Source organism: Chlamydotis macqueenii, chromosome 14 (genome assembly GCF_036417535.1).
Source record: "Chlamydotis macqueenii isolate bChlMac1 chromosome 14, bChlMac1.mat, whole genome shotgun sequence".
NCBI lineage: Eukaryota > Metazoa > Chordata > Aves > Otidiformes > Otididae > Chlamydotis > Chlamydotis macqueenii.
Window position 1 is genome coordinate 10,042,291 of NC_141569.1, and position 26,629 is coordinate 10,068,919.

General features: G+C 41.9%; 1 protein-coding gene across 5 annotated transcripts; it reads left to right on the forward strand.

Annotated features, from left to right (window-relative positions):
- Positions 1-366: 366 nt before the first annotated feature.
- CREBRF (CREB3 regulatory factor) lies at positions 367-26,137 on the forward strand. 5 transcript variants are annotated; one of them, XM_086759288.1, is made up of 10 exons: positions 367-497; positions 9,389-9,566; positions 10,500-10,625; positions 11,473-12,556; positions 13,015-13,188; positions 16,946-17,140; positions 18,728-18,917; positions 19,358-19,431; positions 19,828-19,950; positions 20,190-26,137. In XM_086759288.1, the coding sequence occupies exons 2-10, from the start codon at positions 9,558-9,560 to the stop codon at positions 20,303-20,305; spliced, it is 2,091 nt and encodes a 696-aa protein (XP_086615414.1). In that variant the 5' UTR covers positions 367-497; positions 9,389-9,557; the 3' UTR covers positions 20,306-26,137. The 5 variants fall into 5 exon arrangements, with proteins under 5 accessions (XP_086615414.1, XP_086615416.1, XP_086615417.1 ...); XM_086759290.1 differs by having other exon boundaries at positions 13,087-13,188; XM_086759291.1 differs by having other exon boundaries at positions 13,090-13,188.
- The last annotated feature ends 492 nt before the right edge of the window (positions 26,138-26,629 follow it).

Consider the following 26,629-nt stretch of genomic DNA (forward strand, 5'->3'; position numbering starts at 1 on the left):
CATGAAGTTCGCTTTTCCTCTGCTGGAAACCATGGAAGCATTTGACTCGTGCACGGGGCATAAGCATGGCTGGGGCCGTGTGCTGGGTTCCTTATCGGTGATTTCTCCAGTCGTGCCGTACGTGTCGCTGTGCGAGGGGGCTGCCCCGCAGCCGGAGGATGAGCGAAGGCGGTGGGCCCGCAGCACCGGCCCCGCCGCCCTTCCTTACCCGCGCGCCGCGCCGCCCTCACGTGACGGGGGAGGCCCCGCCGGAGCGGCGCCCTATTGGCCGGCGGAGCAGCGGCCGGCGATTGGCTGGCGCGGCCTTCTCCGTCCCCGTTTCTCTTCCCCCCCCCGCCCTTCCTTTCCCGCCCGCCCTCCCCACGTGAGGGGGGCGAGTCACGCGATTTCCGGGAACCCGTCAGGAAGGGACATAAACAAAACAAACCCCGAAGCCGCATGGAGGGTCCGGCCCGGAGCGCGCGGGGCGGCGCCCCCTGCTGAGCCCCGGCCGTCCGGTGAGTGCGGGCCGCGGGGAGGCGGGGGCGGCGGCCTCGGCCGGCGGCTGTGCCCCGGGGGAGGCGGGAGGGCAGCGCGGGGGGCAGCGGGGCCACCCCGGGGCCACCCGCGGGGAAAGGCGGCTGCCGCCCCGCCGGAGGGGCGGTGGCGGGCGGAGGGCGTCCCGGCGGGGAGGAGGCGGTGTCGGCCTGTGCGCGCCGGGCGGGGGGCTGCGGGACGCGGGAAGGGGTGTGTCTGCCCAGCTCCCGGGAGGAGAGGAGGGGGACGGTGCCTGGCGCGCAGGAGAGCAGCGGAGCGGCGGGAGCCCGCCGTCCCCTCGCTCCGCTGAGGGGGGTGTGGCTGCCGGTGCTGCGGGAGGGCGGCTGTGCGCGGGGGGTGTCCGGCTCCCGGGGCTGGGGGGCGGCACCGATGTGGTTTGAGGGGCTGCCGAGGGGACGGAGCGTGGGCTCAGCAGCGAGTTGTCGGCGTCCCTTCCAGCCTCCACCCGCCGGGAGCGGCCCTGCCCTTACGAGGAAAGTGAGTCTCGCAGCGAGCGCCAGGGAAACGAAAGCGCCGTCCTGCCGGGAGGGACCGGTCGCGCTGGTTGTGCGGGCGGAGGGGCAGCCCGGCGCCAGGGATCGGGTGCAGAAGGGGTCGACAGTCTCTGCGCTCTGTTGCTTGTCAGGCTTGTAGTCGCCTCCTCCGCTTTCGACCTGTTTGAATGCCTGGGACGGGGAGGGGGTGCCCCGCAGCTGTGCGGGGTTTCTCTGCCTGGGGCGTGCCGGTGTCCGGCGGGGCGGCTCCAGCCCACGGGGGAGGCGGAGAAGGGGGTCCCGGGCCGGCGAGCGCTCTGCGAGTGGCGGGGCAGGGCGGCGGGAGGGACTCTCCCCGCTGTGGCACGGCGTTTTATGTAACTGACTGGGGCGCGGGGGGAGGATGGAGGTTCACCGGCGAGCGGCGCCGACGGAGAAGGGGCTTCCCCCGGGCGGCGGCGGGGTGCGCTCAGGGGGAGGCCGTGGGGGCCGCCGGGCGGGCGGGGGCTGCCTCCCGAGAGGCAGGGGACCTTCCGCGTCCTTGCCGGCGCGGGCTCCCGGTGCCCCACAGGCGGGCGGGCGCGGCTTCTGGGGGGCCCGGGGCCGCGGCCGGTCCTCTCTGGAGCGGCGGAAGGGGGTTTGTTTACATGTCGCCTCACCCTAGCTTGAAAGGGCCGCTGGGCGGGTGAGCGGCGTGGGCGGCGGCGAATGGGAGCGTGCGTGGCTGAGGAGCGAGCCATTGAGCGGGCGGGGTGGGCGGGGCGGGGAGGTGGTGGCCGGGCTAGGCTGCGCTCCGCGCTGGCTGGCGGGGCGGCCATGTTGGCAGGGAGGTGTGTTAGTGGGTCAGGGGCGGGGGCCGGGGCCGCCCGGGCCGGGCGAGAGCTGCCCGCGGGAGGGACACGGGCTGGAGCGGGGCTGCTGGGCTGCGGAGGGTGCCCGCGGCCCCGTCCCTCCGGAGCGCTTCGCCTCAGAAAGTCTCCGGGGGTCGGGGCAGCGGGGTCGGCCGGCAGCCGGGGCGGGGCGGGGGGGGCCGTGCCCATGCACAGGTGGTCCGGTTCCCCCGCTCCGAGGGGAGGGCGGGGCGCGTTCCCGCCTCCCGCTGTGAGCCGGTTCCCACAGACTTAACGTGTAAAACACCGGTAACTTCCCCGGGTGACTTCCCTCAGCAGCCGCCTGCGGCTCTCGGCGCCCCCCCCCCCCCCCCCCGCCCCGCGCGGGTCCGGCTCAACTTCACGCAGGTTTTGAGTAGGGGGCGGCCCGCCGGCAGCCCCTCACGCCGGCAGGGACCGAAGCCTGAGCCGTGTTCCCCCCGAGTCCCGGAGGTGCACGGCTCGGACGCTGATGTACGGGTGTCACCGGCCTGCCCTCCCCTCGCCCTGCGAGCCGCCCGGGCCGCAGCGCAGCCCCGCAGCGCGGCCAGGCCAGCCCGCAGCGACCCTCCGGGCATCCTCTGGCGTGGCCGATCAGATACCAAAGAGAGTCTGATGACAGAACCACCGTCTCACGCTCGAGTATAAAACACATGCTCTTCTTCAGGCTTCCCTGTGCCGCGGTTTCAATCGTTCAGCTGTGCCATCTGAAATGTTAACTTCTCGTTTAAGCGTGATCTTCGTGTTGTTGCCACCTGAGGGTAACTTGTTGATTCACACCAGAATCAGATTCTGGCATTACCTTTCAAACACTTTAAAATGTTTTAAAGATGGTGGCCAAAAGCTTGGTTAGCCTTTGGCCAAAGGTCGCTTAGCCAAGTGGCTTCTAAGAATCCCTGTGGGGAGGGTTAATTATTATTATCACACGTATGTTTTCATAGTAAGAGTTACAGAGGGGCAGACACAGGTGTTTTAGAAACTCGGTCAATTTTTATTGTTGGCAACTTAAATGAGAAGTCAAAATTTCTATAGGAAATATGTTGGGTGACTGTTTCAGTGGGAAGGATTTCTCATAGAAGTATCAGTGCTCAGTAACAGTACTTTGTAGAGGTGTGGATAATAACTCAGAAACCTCATACGGTGCTTTGCAGTCAGTGGTTTACCTGAGCACAGAAAGAATTGTTGTGTTCGATGAGAGCGTTAACAGATAAGAGAAATCTGCGGCAGAGGCATCAAGCCCCTGAACATCCTTGCTGTGGTTTTTTTTTTTTGGTTTTTTTTTTTTAAACAATGAGAGTGGCAAAAGAGCTGTTTGAAGTCCCTTCAGCTTTAGCAGGAATGAATTTGGAATAAATAGAAGCTTCTGTCCAACCGACAGACTGGTAGTGTGGTATAGATAAGGGAACGTACTGGTTTAGATTCCCGTGCCTTGCGTGTCCATGCTGTGTGGATTGTGAAGCCTAATTAAATGATGTTAAAATAAAAGTCTGAAGTTTGATAAGGATATTTGGTGCTTCATAAGAAAGCATTGAAAGTTGGCATTGGCTTGAAAGTCAAGCCAAAAGTTTTCTGGAAATCATAGAATTTAAGATTTAGACCTTGCTATAGTAATTTTCATGATTATATTATTACATTTTTTTAAAATCCTCCTGTTTGTCAACTTTTATGCTGGGGTTTTTTTTTTTACTTTTTGGACTATTTTGACTGATTATATTTTTTTATTTGTTGCTGGCTTTGAAATATGATGTACTAATAACTCATTTCTAACAAAAGTATAACAAAACATAATTTTACAGTACGACGAGTAGACTAGATTATACTGTTTCCTTCATCATAAGAGTGAGCTTTTTGGAAGTATAGAATTAATTAATTTATTTTTTACCCTGAAAGACTTTGCACTGTCAGAAAAAAAAATATAGAAACAATGATCATGTAGTGATGTAGAATATTGCTGGAGATTGTAAGCTAAATAGTTGTCTAGTTTTGCTTTTGTTTTCTGTCATTGCTTTGGCCGCACTCTGCTTCAGGGGAAATCTCTGGCTCAAAAAAAAAAATTTGAATGTTAGTTTTACTGCTAATTCTCTTGTGCAAACAACGCTCCTAACTCTATAGTCGTGTTTTAATAAAGGTTTATGCAATTTGTATTTTAACTATTAAATTTTTTTTTAATTAGTTGAAGTGTGTTAATATAGTTCTAATAAGTTTAAGATAGTGCATGTCCCACTCTTGGCATTCAAATAATAATAAAATCTCAGTCTTTGTTCCAGAATGTGCGGAAAAGCTAGTGCTTCTACTGGGGTTACATTATTTCGGGCATAGTTGTTATAAAATACGTTGATGCAATATGTTGTTTGTTGTTTTTTTTTAAAAAAAAAAAAAACAAACTTTTTTTCTTCTGCCTCTTGCATTGTGATCAGTTATTGGCATCTGCCTATTTGTTTATGCAGTCGTGCTGAAGCGGAATACCCCGCCAAAGCTGGGTAGCTGGCGTTGATGCATCGGGGTATTAATTCAACCAAAGAATGTAGTGCTGGATTCTTTTTGGTAATTCATCAGCTCTTTCACCTGAAGTGTTGGGTGTATGATTTGAGACCAGAGCTTCTGTTCAGTGGTATCACTTCCAGATCTTGAAGCCTGTCTGCTGTGGGCAAGTAGGATTAGAAAAATAATATTGAGGGGGAAGGGAAGGTCAGCAGATAAAAAGGAACAAAGATGGTGAAGTAGCAGTTTCCCTCTCCTGAAGGGAAGAGGCTTAGAAGAAGTGAAACAGTCTTCAGATCTTTCGTTCTTTCAAATGGCAGAGCTCCGTCGAACCTAGGATCTGGATGTCTTAAGCAGCTGTTGTTCGCTCTCCAGAACAGAGAACGCAAGGGGCATAATGTCTGAGATGCTTCTGCTAGCATTTTAATATAAATACATCACAGAGAAGGTCGAGTGACTTGGCTTCTTTGGATGAGCAGGTGAATGAGCTATGGTGGGTGGAAGCAGAAGACGACCTTTTACAAGAGTGCCTTTGCTAACCCGCTACAAAAAAAAAAAACTTAAAAAAAACCCCCTGGAACCACAAAGGAAAACTTAGCGTCTTCGTGGTAGAGGAGAAAAGTAAAACAGATTTTTTAAGTCTGGCCAATAATTGAAGAATCATGTAGAAAGAAGGAAAAAAAAAAACCCACACCAAGAACATTACACTTGGAAACAAAACTAAGAAAAATACGTTCTGCGCTTGAAGAGCACACTGAGCAGAGTATCTTCTGTAAGAGGAAACAAATTGGCACAAACTGTGGAAGGAAAAAAAGCTTTGAGAAGCGTAGGAGAACTTCTTGCGTCTCTAACTGTAGTACATCATAAAATGTCCAGATACAGCAAACACTGCATAGTCCATAAAATACGTGGCATAGTTTTTGTGCGTTCTCTGAAATACAAAGTTCGGCATTTTGACTGTTTTAACCTGAGTTTGTAGCTTTAGTATGGACGGGCTCTTGTGACGTGCTATTTTTTTATCTACATCAAAAATGTAACTTTGACAAACTGCTCTGTGATGTGCAGTCACCATCATGAAAAGCGTAACTGTTCATGTAATGTCCTTATAACAGGCATTTAGCTGCTGTGATAATAAGCACTGTACAGTCAACAAAATGGTATAGCGACGCTCTGTGTGCTTTTCAGATTGTACCAAATCCACATCTGAATTCAGACAGAAATAGCAGCTTTAGTTATAGCTACGGTACAAATGATTCATACAGGTGACTGAGGAAGACTTTCAGAGTTGTCAAGCTGAAAGCTGGCAGTTTAGGTTTTTCTGTTGCAGGGAATTCTTTGGAGATAGTGTGGCAGGAGGCTGGTTTCCTCGCCTGGGGAAGTGGCGTGTGCATGGTAACTGCCATGCATCTCCTTAATGCTGCATGTTTTGAGTTTAGGTCCTGCCATCTGCCAATTTGAGTGTACTGCTGTATCAGTAATGCCATCTAATAAGCCTGCCATTAGATGTTTGAAATTCAGTCTTCCAGGGTGTCTTGGGACCACTATTAAGCTATTTTAAATGCGCATTTTCAGAAAGTAAATATAAACTCAGAGGATCTTTATTAGGATTTGTCATTAGACTAATGAATTATTAACTCTTTAGAACAGGTTTTGGTTACTTGCTGATGGGGATTTTAACCACGGTATGTATGTCTCCATCAGTACCCCACGTTCTTAATTGTTAGATGAACATAGTTCCTGAGATGTCTTGACCAAGTGAACCAAGCGAGCCCTCTGCCAGGAGCAGGGGTGCAGCTCTGCACTGATGTAACTCCAGAATCTGCAGACACACAACCACCTCAGGTACTGGTTCCTTAATCATCTTCATCTGATTTAACTGCAGGCTGCTGCCAAAAGCAGTGGCGGCACGCTCCCCGCTGCCTCGGGCTGTGTATTCCACCTGGGCTTCGATTACTGCGAAGCAACTACAGGATTTCACCTCTGTATCTCTGCATTTCGGAAGGGCTGATATAAGGCATTAATGAAAATTCTCCTGAAGTGGAAATTCCAGCTATACTTATCTTCACTAATTCTTATACCGCTATTCTTGAGCTCTGCCGCAGATCTTTCAGTTCATTCACATCTGTGTTCATTATAGATAACTTAGCAACTCTGCTACTCTGTTCTAACTCAGTCTAGAGCTGAGAGTGCCAATAATGATAAATTCTGTAAAAACAGGACTTCAGCTGTGGTCTACAAAGTTACTTTCCTTCACAACAAATTCAGATTTTACACCTGTGCTTCCATATGTGTCTTTGACTTCTTCTTAATTATACATCTTAATTTACCAGTTCATGAAAAGAATACTGGTAATTAAGTGTGAACACTGGGAGTCTTTTAATGAAGATCTTGATGATTCTGGGTAATTTAGAAAGCAGTTGGAAGTAGGTCTGCTTTGTTGGGAGCATGAAGCTGCCTAGGCTGTGAGGCGCTGTCTCTTTTTATGGCCTCACCCTGTTTGCTCCCTTCATAGAGCTACCAAGAAAAATCTTATGTTGTAGAATACTTGAATAGATCCTAATAGGATTCAAAGCATATTTAAATATTAATATTATAAAATGTCAGGAATGAAATATAAAGAGAATTAGGGGAACAATCAGATTAGCTGATGTGCTGCTTTCATCCGGGAGGACGCACACTGTCATTCTGAAATGGTGCTATGAGTTTATAGCTAAATATTTCTCCAGTCTTTGAGATGGTAAGAGTATTTTGAGCATTTAATGTCTGTTTTGAGCATTTGTAAATGATCCAAAAGCTCCCTGGTCCTGACACTTGGAAGCGTTGGTCAGTTGTTACTGAAACCAGCGTCGGTACGGATTACGTTTCACCCCCCTCTCCCAGCTGTGTATCAATGACAGCGGAGTGGCTTGAGGTACGTGTTCTGACAAAGACATAACAATGAATAACCAGTAAGGAAGCAGCAAACATTTCCTTCCTTTCCCCTTTATATCATGCGGTGGCGGGACTTTGACAGTCCCCCACGTGAATGCAGGCGGTGGTGTTCTGCTGCTGACGTCAAAGTATTAATTTGATGTTCTGTTGGGAAGGACATCAATCTCTGCCACTCTCTATGGAAAGGAAGAAAGATTCTGCTCAGGTGTAGGTTGGTATTAAAGATTATATCCTCTCGTCTTTTTCTTTCTGTATGAGAACATAATTTATTTGTTTTAAAAAACAGGCCATTTCTCCTAGATCAGGCCAGGCTGAAAAGTGAGTTAGTCCTTCGTGCCACTCTAACAGCGTAGGTAGGACTGGATCTGCTGCGGTGTGGCCTTCATAGGGCGAAGGGAGACAGGGGTTGTTGAGGCATGTTGCCCTGCGACACAAAATTAACTTTAAATATTGCTTTAAGATAAGTCAAAAGAGTTCCTGGACATTTTAGAGCAGAAAGAAAATTTTTGCAGAAGGAACTGGCTCTTATTTGACAGCGGGAATGGCTTGCATTGGCAGGGGTAGCGTGGTTTTACAGAGTCCTTGTGTATAACCGGACTTGTAATTGTTGTTCTTTGTATTCTAGCTGCTATTTGAGAAGAAGTGTGTTTTGATAAGTAAAGACATTTTTGCATAGTGTCTGTTTTTACCGCAGTCTGATGGTATATATGCTGAATATAACAAAATAGCTGAGGTACTGTCTGAAAGTAGGAATAATCACGGGGATGCTGTCATGTGCTGGTGGGAGGAGGGTTCTGAGCGTAGCTCCGCTGTAGGAGAACACTTTTACTCTACTATTTGTTTTTCAGAATAAGAGAATAAACATAGCCTGAGCAGATTGCACCCAAGTCTGGCTTAGCAGTGCTGAGTGAAGAATTCTGCTCAAACAAATATACTTTAACTGATAATGCTGAAAAACTGCACAAGTATGATGGTTCAGGTTTTTTATTATGCTCCTCTAATGCTGCTTTTTTTTTGTCAGAGAGGCTTTTTATGTAAGGGTAGGGATCTTACAGGCAAGCAGGGCAGTAAGAAAGCAGCATCCTTGAAGACAATGTAGTTATGTTAGATGCTAAGGTTTGATACCATGGAATTTTTTTTTTATTGCTGGTTTTGATATAACATTGTTCTTTTGTACTTCCTGTTACTTATTTTATGAGTCCTGTCATACTTTTAGTTTAGATACAGTTACTGATGTTTGTGCTAAGGTGCTTGTTTTTCTACAGTTCAGTTTTTCCTTATGTTCTTAAAAATGCGGGATTAAGCAGGATGTGAGGCTCGGAAAAGTCTTCAGATGTACATCTGAAGTCACGGTGGGTCTATAGAAACTACAAAACCGGAAAAATTACTAGTAGAGAAGTTGGAACAATTTCAACATGTGCCTTACTTGGAATTAATAGAGAAGGTCTTTTGTTTGGCAACTGTGAATGTGGCACAGTTTTTAATTGGCTCTGTTGGGGAAGCCTGTGTCTGCCCTTCCTCTGCTGATGGGTTGTGAGCGTGCTTGCTGTAACCCCGCTGCCACTAGATGCTGCTCTGCGAGTGATTGACAGAGCCTCGTCTGGAGCTGGATGGATTAAACTCTTAAGAAAAGGAAGAGATACCGCTGAAACAGTATTATTGCCTGTTCTGAAATTAGTGTTTTGAGACGTTTGCCTGAGACGGTTTTAGAATTCATTGGCTCTGTTATATTAGTCACAAAGATTGTTTCTCTCTTGTATACCCAGCAGCATGCTGGTCATTATTTCCAGTTAGGCAGGCTTTTCTTTTCGTAGGTCTATAGAGCTCGTGGTCTCGGTAGTGAGGAAAAAAGGCAACAAAATGTAACTCAGTCGAAAGGGTTTTTGCAGGAACTCTGTTCTGTAGCATCTGTGGCTTTTCATTTGATGAAAGATGGCAGGGGAAGAAAATTACTGTACATTCTTGCGTGAGGAATAATCACTTTTCAGTGGAAATTTTTGTCTTTATTTCACTTTGGTTGTTTTTTAAGCAGTACTTTTTTTTTTTCATGAAGGATTGCTTACCTCCTTGGGGGTTTGTTGTGTTTATTCTACACAGAAGTCTACAAATAGAAGAGCTCCATCAGGGTGAACTGAAGTTATCCTAAGGAAAAATTTCATTGCATGGATTGTGTAAACTCACTAAGACTGAAGTAAAGCTGGAAAGGAATCTACAAGTGAATAAAACAAGAAGTTTGGAATTGGATTTGGGGAATCTGGGCTTGGAAATGCCTCAGGTAAGTCTGTTATGATTTTATTTGCTTCTGTAGATAATTTTACTTCCTTATTAAAACAAAAAAAAAAAGGGAAGAAATGGTGTATATTTTTTTAGGATCCCTGTAGTGTCTACAGTGGAAACTATGTTGCTGCTCTTGGTACTGTATTTCTTCACACAGCGAGATTCAGGATCTTGATGAGGCTGGATGCCTGGACAGCAGCCTTTTATTGCTGCAGTGATTCACACCTCAGCACACAGAATGACTTTCAGCGGTGCAGTGTTTCTCACTTCCCAGCCCTCAGGGCCAGTGTGTCTAGAAGAGAAATAGAGGTCTGGAATTAAATGTAGCAGAAAGCCTTGCTGCCCATTCCCTGCATGCCCAGTCATCCTGCGTAATGTTTTTTTGCAAAGTTCCACTTTTTTCTCAAGAGATATGACACTATTGATTTAGTTGTAATGAATTTTGCTACTGTTATAATCTCAGGTAGAAGTTTTAAGAATTCTAATGGTTATAAAAACAGTCAACACTGGTTTAGTACAAAATAGTTTGTAATAGTTTGTTAAGGCCCTGCAAGTGTATCATGCCTGTTGATACTCACAGATCTTGCCAGTACTCGCTCTCCTCTTCTACAAACGTCAACATAACCGTCAACGTGGCAAACGCATGAGAATTTCAAAACAACAAGAAATATGAATGAGCAATGCTCTTGCAGCTAGATGATGAATACCAATGTGTCCTTTAATCAAGAGCTGCATGTTGTTAGCTGCTCTTAAAGCATTCTGTTGCTCTGAGAAATGACATGCTTGTCTGTGTAGGTAAAAAACTGCCAGATGCACATGTAGCGCAAGTGCAGAGTCTTCGATGAAATGGCAATACTCTTTATGTTTTGTTGAGTAAAAGCATATGCCTTTTTATAGCATGCTTCAAATGTCAGTATCAATTTTGTTGTAGCCTAGTGTGAGTGGAATGGACCCTCCTTTTGGGGATGCCTTTCGGAGCCATGTGTTTTCAGAGCAGACTCTGATGAGCACGGATCTCTTGGCAAGCAGTTCAGATCCAGACTTCATGTATGAACTGGTAGGTCATCTTTCTGTGTGTCTGCTTCTTCTCCTTGACTAATACCCTGAGTTTGTGTAGTAATAAAGGGGTATTTGTTCAAGAATGCTAGAAGATTATTCGTTACTGCTAGCTACTGATCAGGGAAAGGCCTAACTGCTAGCCCAGCCAATGTGAGGCTTCCTCAATAGACGCTTGTTAAAGCTGGCCATCAGGAGAGGCTTGATACACAAGTCTCAAATAGAGCTGTGTTAACATTATGTAATGCTGTTTGAGACTCTTTCTTAAAATCCTTTCTGCAAGAGCAGCTATACGCTACTTCACCCAAGCTGTGAATGCAGGGGAAGCAAAATAAACGTTGACTCATGAGCTACTTATACTAGAATTCTTTTTTTTTGTTGTTGTTTTTCCCTGCATCAAAGGAGAAAAGTAGCTCACATTTGTTAATTGGTCATGTTAGAGTGAGGTTTTCCAAGGAGCTGGTAAACTTGAGGATATTCTGTTAAGCACACAGCAGAGTTTGACCTAGGTTAAGAGACTAGAACAGCTTGCCTGTGATGTCTTTCATATTTTAAATACATGGATATTGGTGCTAGTCTAGTTCCTGATGAATTTGCAATAGCAGAAGGAGAATCCAGCGGCATTTGACTTGTATCTTCAGCAATCCCTTCAAAAGGATCTGCTGCTGAAGCACGGAAGCTGGACTTCATTCTGATCCTCAAAAGAAGCTTTTAGTTGGAAGCTGAGGTATCTTCGTATGTTACCACTCCACTGGAATTAAGCTCACCATACTAGTTTAAGTAGAGAACAGAGATGATTGATACTTTCTTTTTTTAAATTCACTTTTAACTTGTTTTGTTATGTACAGGACAGAGAAATGGACTACCAGCAAAGCTCCAGAGACAACCTACTTTCAATGGAGGACTGCAAAGACCTTGAGAACTTGGAGTCTTTTACGGACATCCTGGACAAAGAAGCTGCTCTCACCTCCAAGTGGGAGCAGTGGGACACCTACTGTGAAGACTTAACTAAGTACACTAAATTAACTAGCTGTGACATCTGGGGAACAAAAGAGGTGGATTACCTGGGCCTTGATGACTTTTCTAGCCCATACCAAGATGAAGAGGTGATAAGCAAAACACCAACACTGGCTCAGCTTAACAGTGAGGACTCCCAGCCTGTTTCTGATTCACTCTATTACCCTGATTTGCTCTTTAGTGTAAAACAAAACCCTTTAAATTCTTTTTTACCTGGCAAAAAAATTGCAACCAGAGCAGCAGCCCCAGTCTGTTCCTCTAAGAACATTCAGGCTGAGGCACCTTTGTCGGACTGTGTTCAGAAGGCAAGTAAACCTGCAACTCAGCCTGCTTCCAGTACACAAATCATGGTGAAGACCAATCTGTACAATAATGAAAAGGTGAACATTCATGTTGAATGTAAAGACTATGTTAAAAAGGCAAAAGTAAAGATCAATCCTTTACCACAGAGCAGACCAGTGCTGAGCCAGACACACACTGATGCAGCAAAGGAAAATACCTGCTATTGTGGTGCTGTAGCAAAGAGACAAGAAAGAAAAGGAATAGAGTCCCCGCATAGTCACAGTACGCCTCCTATTTTGCCTTTTAAAGAGACTCAAGAACTGCTCCTCAGTCCACCGCAGGAAACCCCAGGACTTATTGTGGGAGAGAGCAGTCTTTCTGCCAGCACGTCAGTGTCGGATTCTTCCCAGAAGAAAGAAGAGCACAACTATTCTCTTTTTGTAACAGACAGTTTGGGTGAACAGTCAGCCAAAGGAGACCCTGAGGAAGATGAGGATGATGAGGATGATATTGAAGATGAGGACCACGATGAAGGATTTGGCAGTGAGCACGAGCTCTCAGAAAATGATGATGAGGAAGAAGATTACGAGGATGATAAAGATGATGACATCAGTGATACTTTCTCAGAACCAGGTACCAGCAATGTTGGGCTTTGTTAACATGGAGGTTAATGGTTTTGTCTGCCGAGTGGGAAAGAATGCTTTTGAATGCTTTATAGTTACAGATGAACAACACTGATCTTAAATTAGGAACTTTCATCTTAGATTTTCTAAGTGCCTTGCAAAACATAGTTAATGAAAACTATACAAGGTCTCTATTGCCTTGTTTTGAGAAAAACTGCATAAACTGTGGTCATGCAACAAAAATAATAATAGAGAATACAGGAAACGTAGCTTGTAGCCTAAGGTCCTAGAGCAACTACCTGCAATTGTTGTCGTCTTTTTTCGTGGCTTGATGATAGGATGTGCAGAGCTTTCTAGTGCTTCAGTAGATTGCTGCTTTGAATTTGTTCAGAGTTGTATCTCTTGATAGCTGGTATGAAATCATAACCTGAGTGAAATAATTTCGTAATGATTTAAGTCCTACTGTAGGTACAATTTTCCACAGAATCCAAAGAATACCTACCACTGAAACTAATAGAACCATTTCTTGGTGGTTTTCAGCAGTAACACTTAGTGGGTCTCCAAAGGATACCGAATTCCTCTCTTCTGCATGTAGAAATGGAGCCTTAACAACAGAAATAAGAACTAACCTTCACCTAGAAGGTAACAAAGTGGTAACGTTGTGTAAAAATAAAATCTAAAGGGCAAGGAACAGGACTGTAACTACATATTAGTTTCATTGTAGAAAGTAGTATAATAGTCACATTTTACAAATGCTTTGTAGTGGAGTATAAGAATTAAGGTATTCAGACATTTCGCAGTATGTAATTTCAGGGGGGAAAGCAGCTGAAATTTTGCCTTTTCTAAAAACAGCAGCTTCCCTAAAGCTTGTCAGTGTTTGTCATAATGAACCCTCAGATTAAATTATTTTCTAAGGCAGTTTCCTGAGTTGGCATTAAACTTGTTAAGCATTATGCCCTTTATGTTACTTTTACATGTGCATAACACATTTTTATTAGCATTTTAAAACCTCTTCCTCCCTTCTTCTGAAATGAACTCACTCTGCTCTCTGGGGCTTTGAGTAGCAGTTCAAGCTCTGTAATGACTGCTGTACTGCACGCACAGAGGCACGTTGCCCAGAAGCCCGGTAACCTTGAAAAAGAGACGTAGTATTAAAATGCTGGAATTTCAGTTGGTGGGATTGTATTAACTGTTTGCTGTTTTTTCCAATTGTACTGACAAGCAATCGCTCTCGCCTTCTGAATACAACTGTGTTGTGCAATGCAGTACCTGGGGAACCTGGATTATACGCGCTTGCTAGAACTTTAGGTGAATGAAGCCATTCACCTCCAGTATGGTGATATTAAAAGTTTCACGAAGCCATTCACCTCCAGTATGGTGATATTAAAAGTTTCACCGTGTGTTTTGAGTATACTAGAGGGTAATGTCTCCAGGTATTTTAATTATCTCACTCTTGTACTTTGCGTTGCTTTTTTACCTTTAGAGTAGAAGTAAATACTGTGGATAAAGTTTCTAAAAAACAGGCATGGTGCAGGAAGATTTAACCTTCCATAGCACTGAGAACAGAACCAGTTGATAAATTTAGTGTGGAGATGTAATTTACTGCAACAAAAACTTCTTATTTATGGCTGACCCTCTGATGTACTTTATACAGAGTTTGCTTTTGTTTATTCTTCTTCATGTATGTTTTTGGAGTGCATGAAATGCTTTCTTAAAGCATTAGTGTTGTCTGAAGAAATACTTAGCTATAGTGAACTTCAGGGACTTGGAGAAATAACTAAAAATGTGACTGGTTATCAGGCAGGTTTGAGCAACGATGTTTTTATTATCACTGTGCTACAGATTTAGCAATGTTGATCACTTGCAAAGGTAATTTATGGTGGGAATTATCAGCCCAGCTAGAATTATCTAGCACTTAAACTTTTTCTGCCATTACCAGTATATTTTACCTATCTCATTTAATAGAAATATTTGTAAATGACTGCTCCTCCCATCAAGTAGTCAGGAGATTCCAGAAACGGGAGATGCACCGATTCAGTTTTTAGTAGCACTGGAGAAGGAATAGCTGAAGGGGAAAGGTGCCTATAGAGACATGAAGGTTGTTTGAAGAAGTTGCATTTTATCTATTCTGAGCACCTGGACCATCAGCTGGGGGGAAAAAGACTCATAAATGGTTTGACAGAAGTCAGTATGATTAAATGGTAAAGAGAAGGGCTTTTCTGGTTCTGTTTTGGTGGGGCTATTTTTGCTTTCAATCTGGTAAGATGCAGAAGTCATGTCTATCCTGTTCTCTGTTTTACATAATTTAACCCTGGTGAATTTAAACCTAAAATCATAGTAAGAGCTGTGAACAACAGGTTTTAGGAGGGACTTGCGAAAGGCTTGAAAGGTAAATACAAGAACCCTTTCAGATTTCTTAGAAGCCTGACAAGGGAACTGAGACTGCTCTATGATCTTTGCTAAGAGGAGAATTCAGACTGGTTGCACTCCTGTGTGTTACGGACTGGGTTAGGGCATTGTGCACTAGATTATTCTGTGTACGTTTAAAATGATAGCAGGTCAATGTTAGGGTTGCAAGGCAGGATGCATTAGGTCAACAGAATTTAAGTTGCTAACTTAATTATGGTTTAAATAAGCAAACAGGAAGTCTTGATTTTAACATTGTTTTACATTGGTACACACCAGCTCTTAAAGAGGTTCTTTATCATTGGTTGGCTTAATTCTGTGTTATCATGAAGATGGCCTAAGTTTATATATATATATCTATATAATGAGTTACATAGCTTGACATTTTTTTTCAAGTGGAAAGTAAGTGAGTTTTTTAAGAGTTTTGATGCTTATGTCAAAGAGCATTTGGGTAAAATGGAAGTACAGTTAAAAATATTTATGGTATTTGAAACTGTATTTAATGTAAATTGTCATAATAATTCTGTCTATACAAGAAAAAATGTTTTATAAACCATGTTTCATTGCTTGATTTGCATTTAAAATACTGTCTTTATTAAATAAACTAGAGAATCAAAGTAAATGAGTTGATGAAATGATTAGAAACAGAACTTTAGAACTGGTTTCATCCTTCTGCGCACCTAATTTTCATTCATACTTTGGGTTAAGAAGTGAGAGTCAGACCAAAGCAAGAAGGTTTGCTTTTCTCTTCCAACTGTTTTTTCAAGTGCAAATAGACTAATTGAATGGACTGTTTTAAAAATAAGAAAGTGTTCTTTGTGCTACTGTTAAAAGATGAAGCAGAATGCAAGCCTATGGGGTCAAGGCTTGTTAAGCTTACAGTCCCTTCAGTGGTTGGCTTTTCTTTGTGCTTCATCAGTGTATGAGTGCATGTGCTGTTTTGAAATGCTGGGGGTTTTTTGTTTTGTTTGTTGGGGTTTTTTTGTTTTGTTTTGTTTTTAGTAAATGTAAACTATTATATAGTATTTTGGTACAAAAGGTGATGCAGTGGTTTGGGGTTTTTTAACCTTAGTATAGGTTGTCTTTATTTTCTAAAGCATATGTAGGATTTCAAAACTTGTGGTTTGTGTTCACATAATTGTGGTATAAATATTTATGTGATGTGGACAGTGGCATTACAGTTTCCATGTACTTCATGAACAGTTCATCATATCAAGTGCATCATAATATACCTCTAAAATATTGTGTAGCTTTACTGTGGATGGATCATTTCTCTTCATCCCACTAAAGAGGCGAGGAAGAGATGGAACAGCTTGTGTCCAGATCCCTTCAATTTAGATGAACTTTTCTTACGGACGCTAGGTCACTGTCCTCATAACACAGCCCCCTTCCTTCAGTCTAATAGAGACGGGCGGTTTGATCTATTTCCCAAAGGTATCCAAACACAAGGAAGAGCAGGAGTTGGAGTCGGTGATCCTAATGGGTGCCTTCCAACTCAGAATATTCTATGATTGAATCATTTTGCTTGCTTTATTAGTCTTTTGCTAATCTATCTATATTATCTACTTCTCTTTCCGTGCTTTTTGATTAGACATAAATTAAAATGTGGAGGCGTGTTAGGATTATGTTACCGCAAATTCACGGAGAAAATGGTAAGCATGGAAGAACGCTCCCCAACAGCTGCTGTCTGTCCCTGCAGGGGTGGGACTGTGGGGGAGAAGAGCAGTAGAGCTTAAGGGGTCAGAGAACAGAGGCTTGCAATGCTTAAATAATTTGTCTCTATTCAACTGATGAAGCACCATCACTGGCTCAGTGTCTGTCCCTGGATTTAAGGCCAGTACTCAGTAGTAGTTGACGCTGAGAACCAAGTCTCTTATTAATGTGAAACAGGCTTGTCTGTGGTTTTGTTCTTAACATGAACACTCAGTCCTCCGTTAAAGGGCTAGAAACAGTTTTGTCAACATTACATAAACAATGCAATGCATCCTTTTAGGGTATGAAAATGATTCTGTGGAGGATTTAAAAGAAATGACTGCAATATCCTCTCGGAAAAGAGGCAAGCGAAGATATTTCTGGGAGTACAGCGAGCAACTAACACCATCGCAACAAGAAAGAATGCTGAGGCCATCCGAGTGGAACCGAGATACGTTACCAAGTAACATGTATCAGAAGAATGGTCTCCATCATGGTAAGAACAGAGTCCTAGTTACAAGAGAATGTCTTTCATTCTGACACCTTCAGTAGCCCAACTCCCATACTTGCAAGTGCTGAGAGGTTGTGTTTTGGCCGTGAAAATAAATCATTAAAACACTGCAAGTCTGTTGCTCCATTAGCAGAGTTCTGCATGGTGTCCAAGGAAGGCACAGTGAACTTACAGTAGTAACTTTCAGTGTGGTTTCTTCCGGAGGAAGGTGAATGAATTGAGAATTGTATCTTCCAGGGGCTTTCAGTGGAAACCCCAAGAGTTTGGAATTTTCTCAGTGCAATACTGTAAACATCATGGATGGGTCGCTTGACTGATGTTTGCTCCTCATAGCTGTTAGTTTCAGTCTTGCTTGTGTTAGGAGTAAGCTGGAAGTGATCTGAAATGCAAAGTTAACGTTAACTGCCGTATCACTATAGGTCAAGCAACAAGGCGTAACGTCTCTTTTTGCTCCTTGCTACTTGTTCCTCTGACCTGTGCGAATGCAGCACAGTAAAGCATATTTCTTTAAAATACCCTCTGTGTTTTATTCCCGTAACTTTTTGATTAGCAATTTGCTGTACCACACCCATGACTCAACATGACCCAGACCAAGCCACTCTTAGGAGTAACATCTGTTTTCTTGTCACAGGACCTCCTTGGAAGGCTGTTTCCATTTGAAACTACCTTCCCTGTTAACTTTCTGTTACAATTGAAAATTACTAGCTTTAACATGACAGTTTACGTTCTTTCAAACAAAAATATTGTTGTTGTTGTTGTTCATTGTAGATTTATTCAGGGAAGAAAACTTTTTAAAAAATCTCCTCAGTTTCTATATGCTTATTTATCTTGTAGTGAAATATCGGTACCTAAAGTCCCTATCACTGCTCCTTTTTTTGAAGGCTTATATCTATACTTGTTATGAAACCACAAATAACCGAACGTGCCTTGAGGACTCAGTCCCACCAGACACCTGGAGGAGCGAGTGGCCTTTAAGTCCAGTGTGTATGCAAGGGATTTGTAGGATCAAGCACTACTTGACAGACAGAAGCTACAGAATATAACACGTGCGATTTTTAAATTTTCATACACCGACAGCTACCAAGGCCATCTACTACCTCAGATAAATCATGCTAAATTATCAGTTCTCTAATAAATATTTCTGGAGTTTTATTAAGATTTTCATGCAACTATCTGTAACAACCAGCAACAGGAGTGTGCAACAGGATGTATTGGCTGAACACATGAGTTAGCAAGTTACAGCTGGGGCAAAACAACTGGCTTGGAAGCTGTGACATACATTTTACAGTATTGTTGTGTGTATACTGTCTGTCACATCCAGGAGCCTGGACAGCAGTGTTTGCTCTTATCTGATCTGGCTATAACGTGAATTGTACAACGCGGTTTGTCTGGAAATGCTCTTTCCATTGTGAAAGGCCTAGGGATCACATGGTTCCAGTCCATTCTTTTGTAATGAACAAAGGAACTTAAACTGCACCTAAAAAAAAAAAACATGATTAAGAATGTTTTTTTTGCAGGTTTGTGTACTTATTGTGTCACTTCCCAACCCAATTTTCTGCATATTTAAAACAGGAAAATATGCAGCGAAGAAGTCCCGGAGGACTGATGTAGAAGACCTGACTCCCAACCCCAGAAAACTTCTACAGATTGGTAATGAACTGAGGAAGCTGAATAAGGTGATCAGTGACCTGACGCCAGTCAGTGAACTTCCTTTAACTGCCAGACCAAGGTCAAGAAAAGAAAAGAACAAGCTGGCTTCCAGGTATATATTAGATAATGCTCCATGGATGAGTGAATTTGGATGACTACAACTGTACGATTGAGATCTAACAAATTTTTGCCTCGAGGTCCTGCTTCATCGTGGCAGTTCCTGCAGTGAGCTAATTACCAGTTTATCAAAAAGCAGGGCAATTGGCACTTTGGAGAGGTAGTCTGTTCCCTAGATAATGGTGTATTTCCACTGGAAGCTGGCTTACTTAGCTGCAGGGCAAGTAGTCGATACGGTGATAAAATCCCCAAGTGTGAAATGTAAGCAAATACAGGTAGCAGAGTGTTCACTGAAGGTGAGTGAGTAGATAGATGATTTTGTACATCACAGCTCTGGGAGTATTGGTTGATGAGTTCGTGTGGCAAACAAACAGATGCTCGTAGTATTCTGGAATTTTTGTTAGTGTTCTAATTCTTCCCCTCTTCTTACTATAGGGCTTGTAGACTAAAAAAGAAAGCCCAGTATGAAGCCAATAAAGTAAAACTCTGGGGTCTCAACACGGAATATGGTAAATACAACTCTTCAAATCTTAATTTTTCTGTTGTTAAGACAAGTCTGTGTTTTGCACCATCATGTAACCTGGGTCATACCTGGCAGTTTGTAGAGAAAACAGAGTTGGTACAAACTCAACAATTTTGTTGGTATAAAAACAGTCCACTTCATAAAGTGTACGTACATTGGGTTACCTGCAGTGTTGAGCTACTTTACAGATGTTGATTACGTAAATGTAATGTAAGTATTTTAAAAATACGTTTACAGATGTAAAATATTACATGTTAATTTTACAGTAAGTGTGATGTGACACCTTTGACACTTACAGATAACAGTGTGTGGACAACTGTGGATCTCTTTTGCTCTATGGGGAATGTGGTGTAAATCTAATCTAGATTTTTTTTCTTTGCAGATAATTTACTGTTTGTGATCAACTCCATTAAACAAGAAATAGTTAATCGGGTGCAGGTACCTAGAGATGACAGAGGAGTCAACATGGAACAAAAGTTGAACATACTTATTAAAGACACTCTTGGTAAGCAGTAAACTTAATGTATTTGCATGTATGTGAAGAGACGTATAATTTGTGATACCTTAGATTGCAAAGTTTCTGGAATAGAGAAAAGAAAGAAGGGCTTCCTAATTTAAGTTTTCTGAGCCTTTTGGTTAGTTACTAACCAAAGCGTTCATTGGCTTTGCGTTGCTTACAGGAATATACAGATACGTGCAATTAATAGTAACCTTACAGCACATTTTCTTGCCCTCCTGTTATAGGACTACCTGTAGCTGGACAGACATCAGAATTTGTTAATCAAGTTTTAGAGAAGACTGCAGAAGGAGACCCCACCGGTGGCCTTGTAGGGCTACGAATACCAATGTCAAAAGTTTAAGCCGTGACTTCAGCTGTTCTCATCGGTCAGATTCTACCTGTGTTGTCAAGTACTTCATTGTAAATTGCATTCTGGTCTGCATGTCAGTTTAGCATTATGTAAACACTGGCAATTAGCTTCCATTGTTTTTAAATAACAATGTAGTAAAACAAATCAAAGCATGATATAAAATGCTTAATAGCATTTTTGGAGCATAAGCCAGATAGTTTCAAAGCTGCTTTAAGCTTAAATACAGAGATTCTTTTTAAAATTAAGTTATCTAGGACCAGAATATATCGCTTTTGTTTTAGAAGCAAAAACATGGTTTTGCTAGTAAAATTTTTTAGCATATGCCAGACATTGTGACAGGTTTATGCTCCAAGTAAAATAAGAGGAAGCAATTTTTTGTAAAGCTGTCAATTTAGGGAGTCTTTTGTTTTGGGTGTTTTTTGGTTTTTTTTAATAATTGGATTTTCTTTTGTTTTCATTAAAAAAAAAATAGTAAGCTTTCTTTGCAACCATTAACTTGTACATAGCACACGTGGCACTAGAGCTAGTGTGCCATATAAGACTTTAATTTTCTGAGCTTAATATAGTATTTAAATGTCTGTGCAAGCAAGAGAAAAAAAAAGTATATTCTTTGTGCCTTGTATTTTGGGGGGAGAGCTATCACTATAAGCTGGTAAAGTTTTGTATGAAGAAAACCCTGAGGGGAAAACCCAAGATGTATAGATGGTAAGATTATAGGTTTTAATGTATTTGTTCCAGCTCTTAAAATTTTTGAATGTATATAGGAATATGTTGAAAATGTAGATATATGCCACAGAGTCTATGTATTGTATAAAAGATGGCTCTAGAAAACTCAATTTCGGTACTTTGGCCGGAAGAAAACAAATACTTGCACATTAATGCGATTGTTTATTTTTGTACCAAAGACAAATGCAACTGATATGGCGAACTGCCAGTCTACGTAAAGTTTTGCACAGCTTATATGATACTGTACTGAATGTAAAAACAAATGAAAAAAAAAAAAGAAAAAAAATTAAAGGTCAGGGTTAGGGATCTTACTGAACTGTGAATTTTTTTGTTTGGGTCCAATTATCTACAGAAGGAGCATTCATACATAACAATATTATTTTGCTGTTCTTGTAGTTCGCTTCCATGGTAGATAAGTTGGTGGCCGTCTCGGAGTCTTTAAATCTTTTTTCTCTGCACTTACTGTAGGAGATTTTAATATATTTGGATTTTAGTAAGCTATTGGTAAAATAGTTTTTGACTTTGAGAATTTAAAAAAAAATATTTAGCTTGTTGTAGTATACTTCCACCAAACAACCAAAATAAAATTATTTTTATTGTAATGTGTATATATGTAAAGAGAAAAAAGAGCTACAAATATCTAATTCCTTAGTTGCCACTTTTCCAGTTGATGTATTATTATGCATGTGATGTTTCCAAGGATCAACACAGGCTTCAAACAAAACAAACAAAAAAATTTATAGACTTTTATATTTTTGTACAGGTATTTCGAAACTAGCTTCTTCAAACTTATATGTGACTTATTCTTGTTAATTCAGTAGTTTCTATGATTGAGGAATATTAACACACCGTTCTTATTTGCTCTTCTGCTAATAAGAGTTGGCTTTGTAGTCAGTGTTAACGTACAGATTAAAAGCTTTAGCCTTTGATGAGAAAGTACTTTATCTCAAGGCAAGATCATTCTCTGGTTTCATGGACCCCCCTTTTCCTCCCTGTTCTTTCTCTCCCTATTTAAAGATGACAAAACACTGTTTACTGAAAATAGAAATACCAAATATTTTCAAATGTAGCTGCTGAAAAAAAATGCAAAAGTCCATGAAGGCTTTCTCCCCGCTCCCTTTGGGGAATCTCTCCACTTCGTTTCTAGTTTGTCTAAGTTTGTTTGTACTGTGATTCCTTTTTGTTTATAAGTAGATTATTTTTATATCCAAGCTTGTACTATAAAAAAAAAGTCTGAGTCGGTAACCGTGCAGTAAGAGTGGCCGATGAAGGTGGCAGTCCTGCCACGTACTTGTGAGTGTGCACACAGCTTGCTTTGTATCTAACTATTTTGGAAGACTCAAAGGGGAGGAGGTAGCCAAAATACCACTACTGAGCTGTACAGAAAGTCTTTCCTACAAGAGACTGAACAAATACCCAGGGCAATTTGGGCAAAACTTTGTAAATCCACTTAAGACTTGCAAAATCTGAGTGGAATGTGGGTGTTTTTGTTTCAGGTGGTGGTGGTGGTGTTAGGGTGAGGCGGGAGTTGGCTGCTGCTGCTTTACACAGTGGGTCAGATGTGTCCCTATCGTAATTATTGCCAATATTGCAGTTATTCCAGAGATGCATACAGCCCATAAAACCCCGACAAAGAATGTCTCTTGGGAAGTTAAGGCCACGTCTGTACCAAGATTCTGATACTGTTGTTCCTTTCCGATGAATGGTGTTAACGCCCTGCTCGGATACGAGCGGACCTTACGCTATATCCAAACCGTGTAGACAAGGCAGCGTTTCTACACATTGAGAGCAGTTTTGCAATCGGGTCAAAACTTCTGTGACAGACTAAACTGACAAGGTATTAAAAAGCCCCTTTTTTACTGCTCAGAAATACTGGGCAAATAAAACTTTATAGCTTTTTATTTTTGTCTGAAAACCAGAATATGATTTTGGTCTAGCATTTCAAAGTAGACTTTGAATCTTTAGTGATTCCATACCCTTGCATTTCAGTGTTTTCTATGTATTATTTTAAGTTAAAGCTTTTAAATAGTTGAGCTTTTTAATGTTGACACTTTATTTTGTACCTATTTATATGTATGTATATCTTAGAAAAGCACTTTGTTTAAAAATAAAAAAAAAGAAACTGCGTTTTATATGATTCCTGCCACTTGCTGCTAACTCTGGGTTGGTCAGAATGCTGCAGCGATACTTGATATAAATAAAACCTGGCAGTAAAATGTAGAGTAAAGAGAAGACCTTTTGCTGGTTTAACTTTATCATAAAGGTGACATAGGCAAGCTGTGCAGCTTTACATTTTAACCAGGGGACTCTGTGGCATTTAAACCGTCTAGAAATGGTTGTACTTTAATGCCAGTAACAATCTGCTTCCTCTAGTGTCATTAAAATATATACATTTAGTGTATACTTATCACAAACAAAAATCTTATAAGGGTTTAAAAACCAACAAATGTACATGTTCTGTTTTTGGCAATTGTGGCATGCATTTTTGGATGATCTTTAGAGAAGACCATTTTCTAAAGATTTTCAGTGTTCATACATGGTATGTGGATCTTAAGTCCTGGATTTTTTTGTTCGTTTTTGAGTGTAGGCATTGTGAATATTCACTTTTAATCCTATATCCAAAAACAATTACACGTTTTTGATTTAACACAAACAAAAGCTCTTCCTTTTTCTGATACACTGGATTCTCTAGAATTTGTTTCCATATTAAAAGCATGCTGTCATCACTGCTCTTGTTGAGATCTCGTCAGTCTGAACTTCGGTGCCACACCTCCAATTGATGGACTGCTTGTTCTACCGTACCATGTATGATTCGTGTCCTTTCCTACTTCCTTCATGACAGATGATGATGTGGCTTTATATTGTGCCTTACTTGTACATCTAGAACTAAATGTTTTTCATTCCCTCTGAACTCTTCAAACCTAACCCTTCTGAAATTGAATCAGAACTGATAAAAGCATCCTGAAGAAAGTCTGGATAGATCTGATTTCAGTTTCTCTCAGTAGTAGTCCTTTTGTATTTATATGGAAGACCAGTTTTTGAATGGCCTTGCAAAAAGTGGGGGTGCTCATGAAGGGTGTTTTTTAGCCCTAAACCCCTTTTGCTAACGCTTCCTTTTATGGTTTATTGAAAACTTTTACTGATACTTGGTGAGTACTTTTTTTTTGGATGAGAGAGAGACTTACTACTAAAGCTATGTTTACGTGTGGATGGGCTGGATTTTCTTATCATACCAATTGAAGTAATTGTGATTTAATTCAGTTGTATTGCTGTAAAGCTGATGTGAGAGTCAGGCTCAGCTGTGTTCAGTTCCTAATTCTTTATTGATGGACTTTTTTCCTTATTAAGAGGGCCAGGAAAAAAGGTGGATTAAAAAAAAAAAAAAGCAAACAAAACTAAAATGGATGAAGGGTCTTTTAACTAACCTAAAAGCAACTAGACACTTCTGAAATACGGTGGTGTCAGTTTTGATTTCATTTTAAAAAGATCCCTCCCTAATATTTGTCTGATATTTGCCTTCATTAATAAAACAGTTAGCTTATTCACAGAATATAATGACTGGATGTGCTTTTCTTTTCCGTAAATCATTTAAACATAGCTATTTTTTTAAAAGCTCTAAAAGGCTTTATCAGGAGAATTTCAAAGGGTTGTATACAAGTTGCCTTCAGCAGAAATAGCAAATGCAATTCTGTTCCTCAAACGTGCTTGCTAGTCTTCCTGAAATTCTGTTGAGGCATAACCCAGTTATGTACCGTGAATGTTAGGATCTGTATTTGGCCTTCAGACCTGAATTTCAAGAATGCATCTAATCATGGTTTTATTTTCTTTTTAAGTTGGAGGCTTCAGTTGGAATCATTGAGTTAAGTGTGCTGCTAGATGTGGTCTTGGCTTATTGACACAGCCTTGCACACAGCTGAGGTTTATTTTGTTTACCCCAGGGATCGTGTGAAGTACATTTCAAATAGTTGCTGCTTCAGTGACTGATTCTTCTTGTAACTGTATTAAGGGCATTAGTATGTTGAGAAAACACCACTCTTGAATCTCTCCCAATATAAATTGGGATTCTTAAATGTCATTAATGAAAGATGGCACTTTTAGGTTGTATCTTCTTTGCAGCATACAAAAATGTCTCTATCTCTCTACAATTTACATTTCACAATATGCCATGTTTTTTCCCCCTACTGCTTCTGGCATGATAAGAAGGTGTGTGTGCGCACTGAATTATAATCCTCAGCCTCTTAGACATTCATGAACTTCCACAAGAGCAAATACTGACTATGCATGTATTGTCTTTCTAATAGGCTGTGGAGCTAAAGTGGAGACAGAGCTATTTTAAGCTGGGTTTTTTTTTCATTATTAAGAAAAAAAAATCAGAACTTTTTAGATAACATCAGTGTTCAGAGTTTTTATTGAGTTAAGAATATTTTGTAGTCAGGTATCTGTATAAGTCAAATTTGGGTGAGTTAATTAGCTACTGTAAGGAAAACTTCTGGACTGGATTTGGTATTGGCAAAAGCACACTCCACTATCAACCTCTTCTGATGAAGAAACAGAACACAGTAGTAGCACTTAATTTTATTAATCTTTCTTATAATGATGGATATTCATATGTTCTGTTTTGAATCCTCTGTTGTCCCAGAATATTATGTCCAAGTAAAACTTATTGCTCTGTATTTGTGGTTGGGTGAACTCTTAAGGCTGATGGCACATGCAGACCTAGGTGGTTGACAAGGGAAAAAAAAAAAAGGCATTTTAAACAAAACATGGCATCCTGTTCTGCCTATGCTTGAGGTCATGATTGTAATGCTGTCTTTGATATTCTATAATCAACTTCCAACTGGAGCTCAGAAAAACTTGCTGAAAGTCTTGTCTCTGTTAGAAAATAAATTTACCTTGTTAAAAGCATGATCTGTTAAGAGTTGCAATGTTTAATGTTGGTTAATAGTTGTGCAGTTCTTATTTTTTTGAAAAGAGGCACAATTAAACTATTGACTTTGTTTACTCTGTCACCCTTGATCCCTAGCACTTCTATTCAGATACAAATTCATCAATGTATGCAACATCCTTTGTAATTTAAAATAAAAATCGTGGAGGAAATACCGTCTTGAATCATTGTCTGTGTGGAGTGATAGTGAATGGTGTGTGCTCCCTTGAAGTAAATGCCCTCAGTCTCCTGGTATTCCCAGCAACTTTCCTTTGGAAGGGATTGTAGCTAGGTAAGGAAATAACTTGGTTTTCCCCCCTGGCCAACGCTCATGCTAACGGCTGCCTTGCAAGGCTGCTGGGCAGCATGGTGGGACCATCAGGAGAACCTGGACTGTAGCCCACCAGGCCCTTTGAGGGGCTTTCTGCGAAGGCCATGACAATGGTCTCCATCTCCAGCACCTGCTAGCCTTGCCCAAACCTGGTCTGTCACACAGCGTGGTCTGAGGGTGGGAGGGGGAAGACACAGCAGGGGTTTGTGGAAGAAACAAAAGGGCCACTGCGTTGCCTCCCCTTTCCTCCCTTGGGAGGTACGGAAGGTCCCCCATGTTGTTCCCCCAGCCTCCTCGCACTGATGCCGGCCATCGTCCCTGCTGCTGAGGGTCA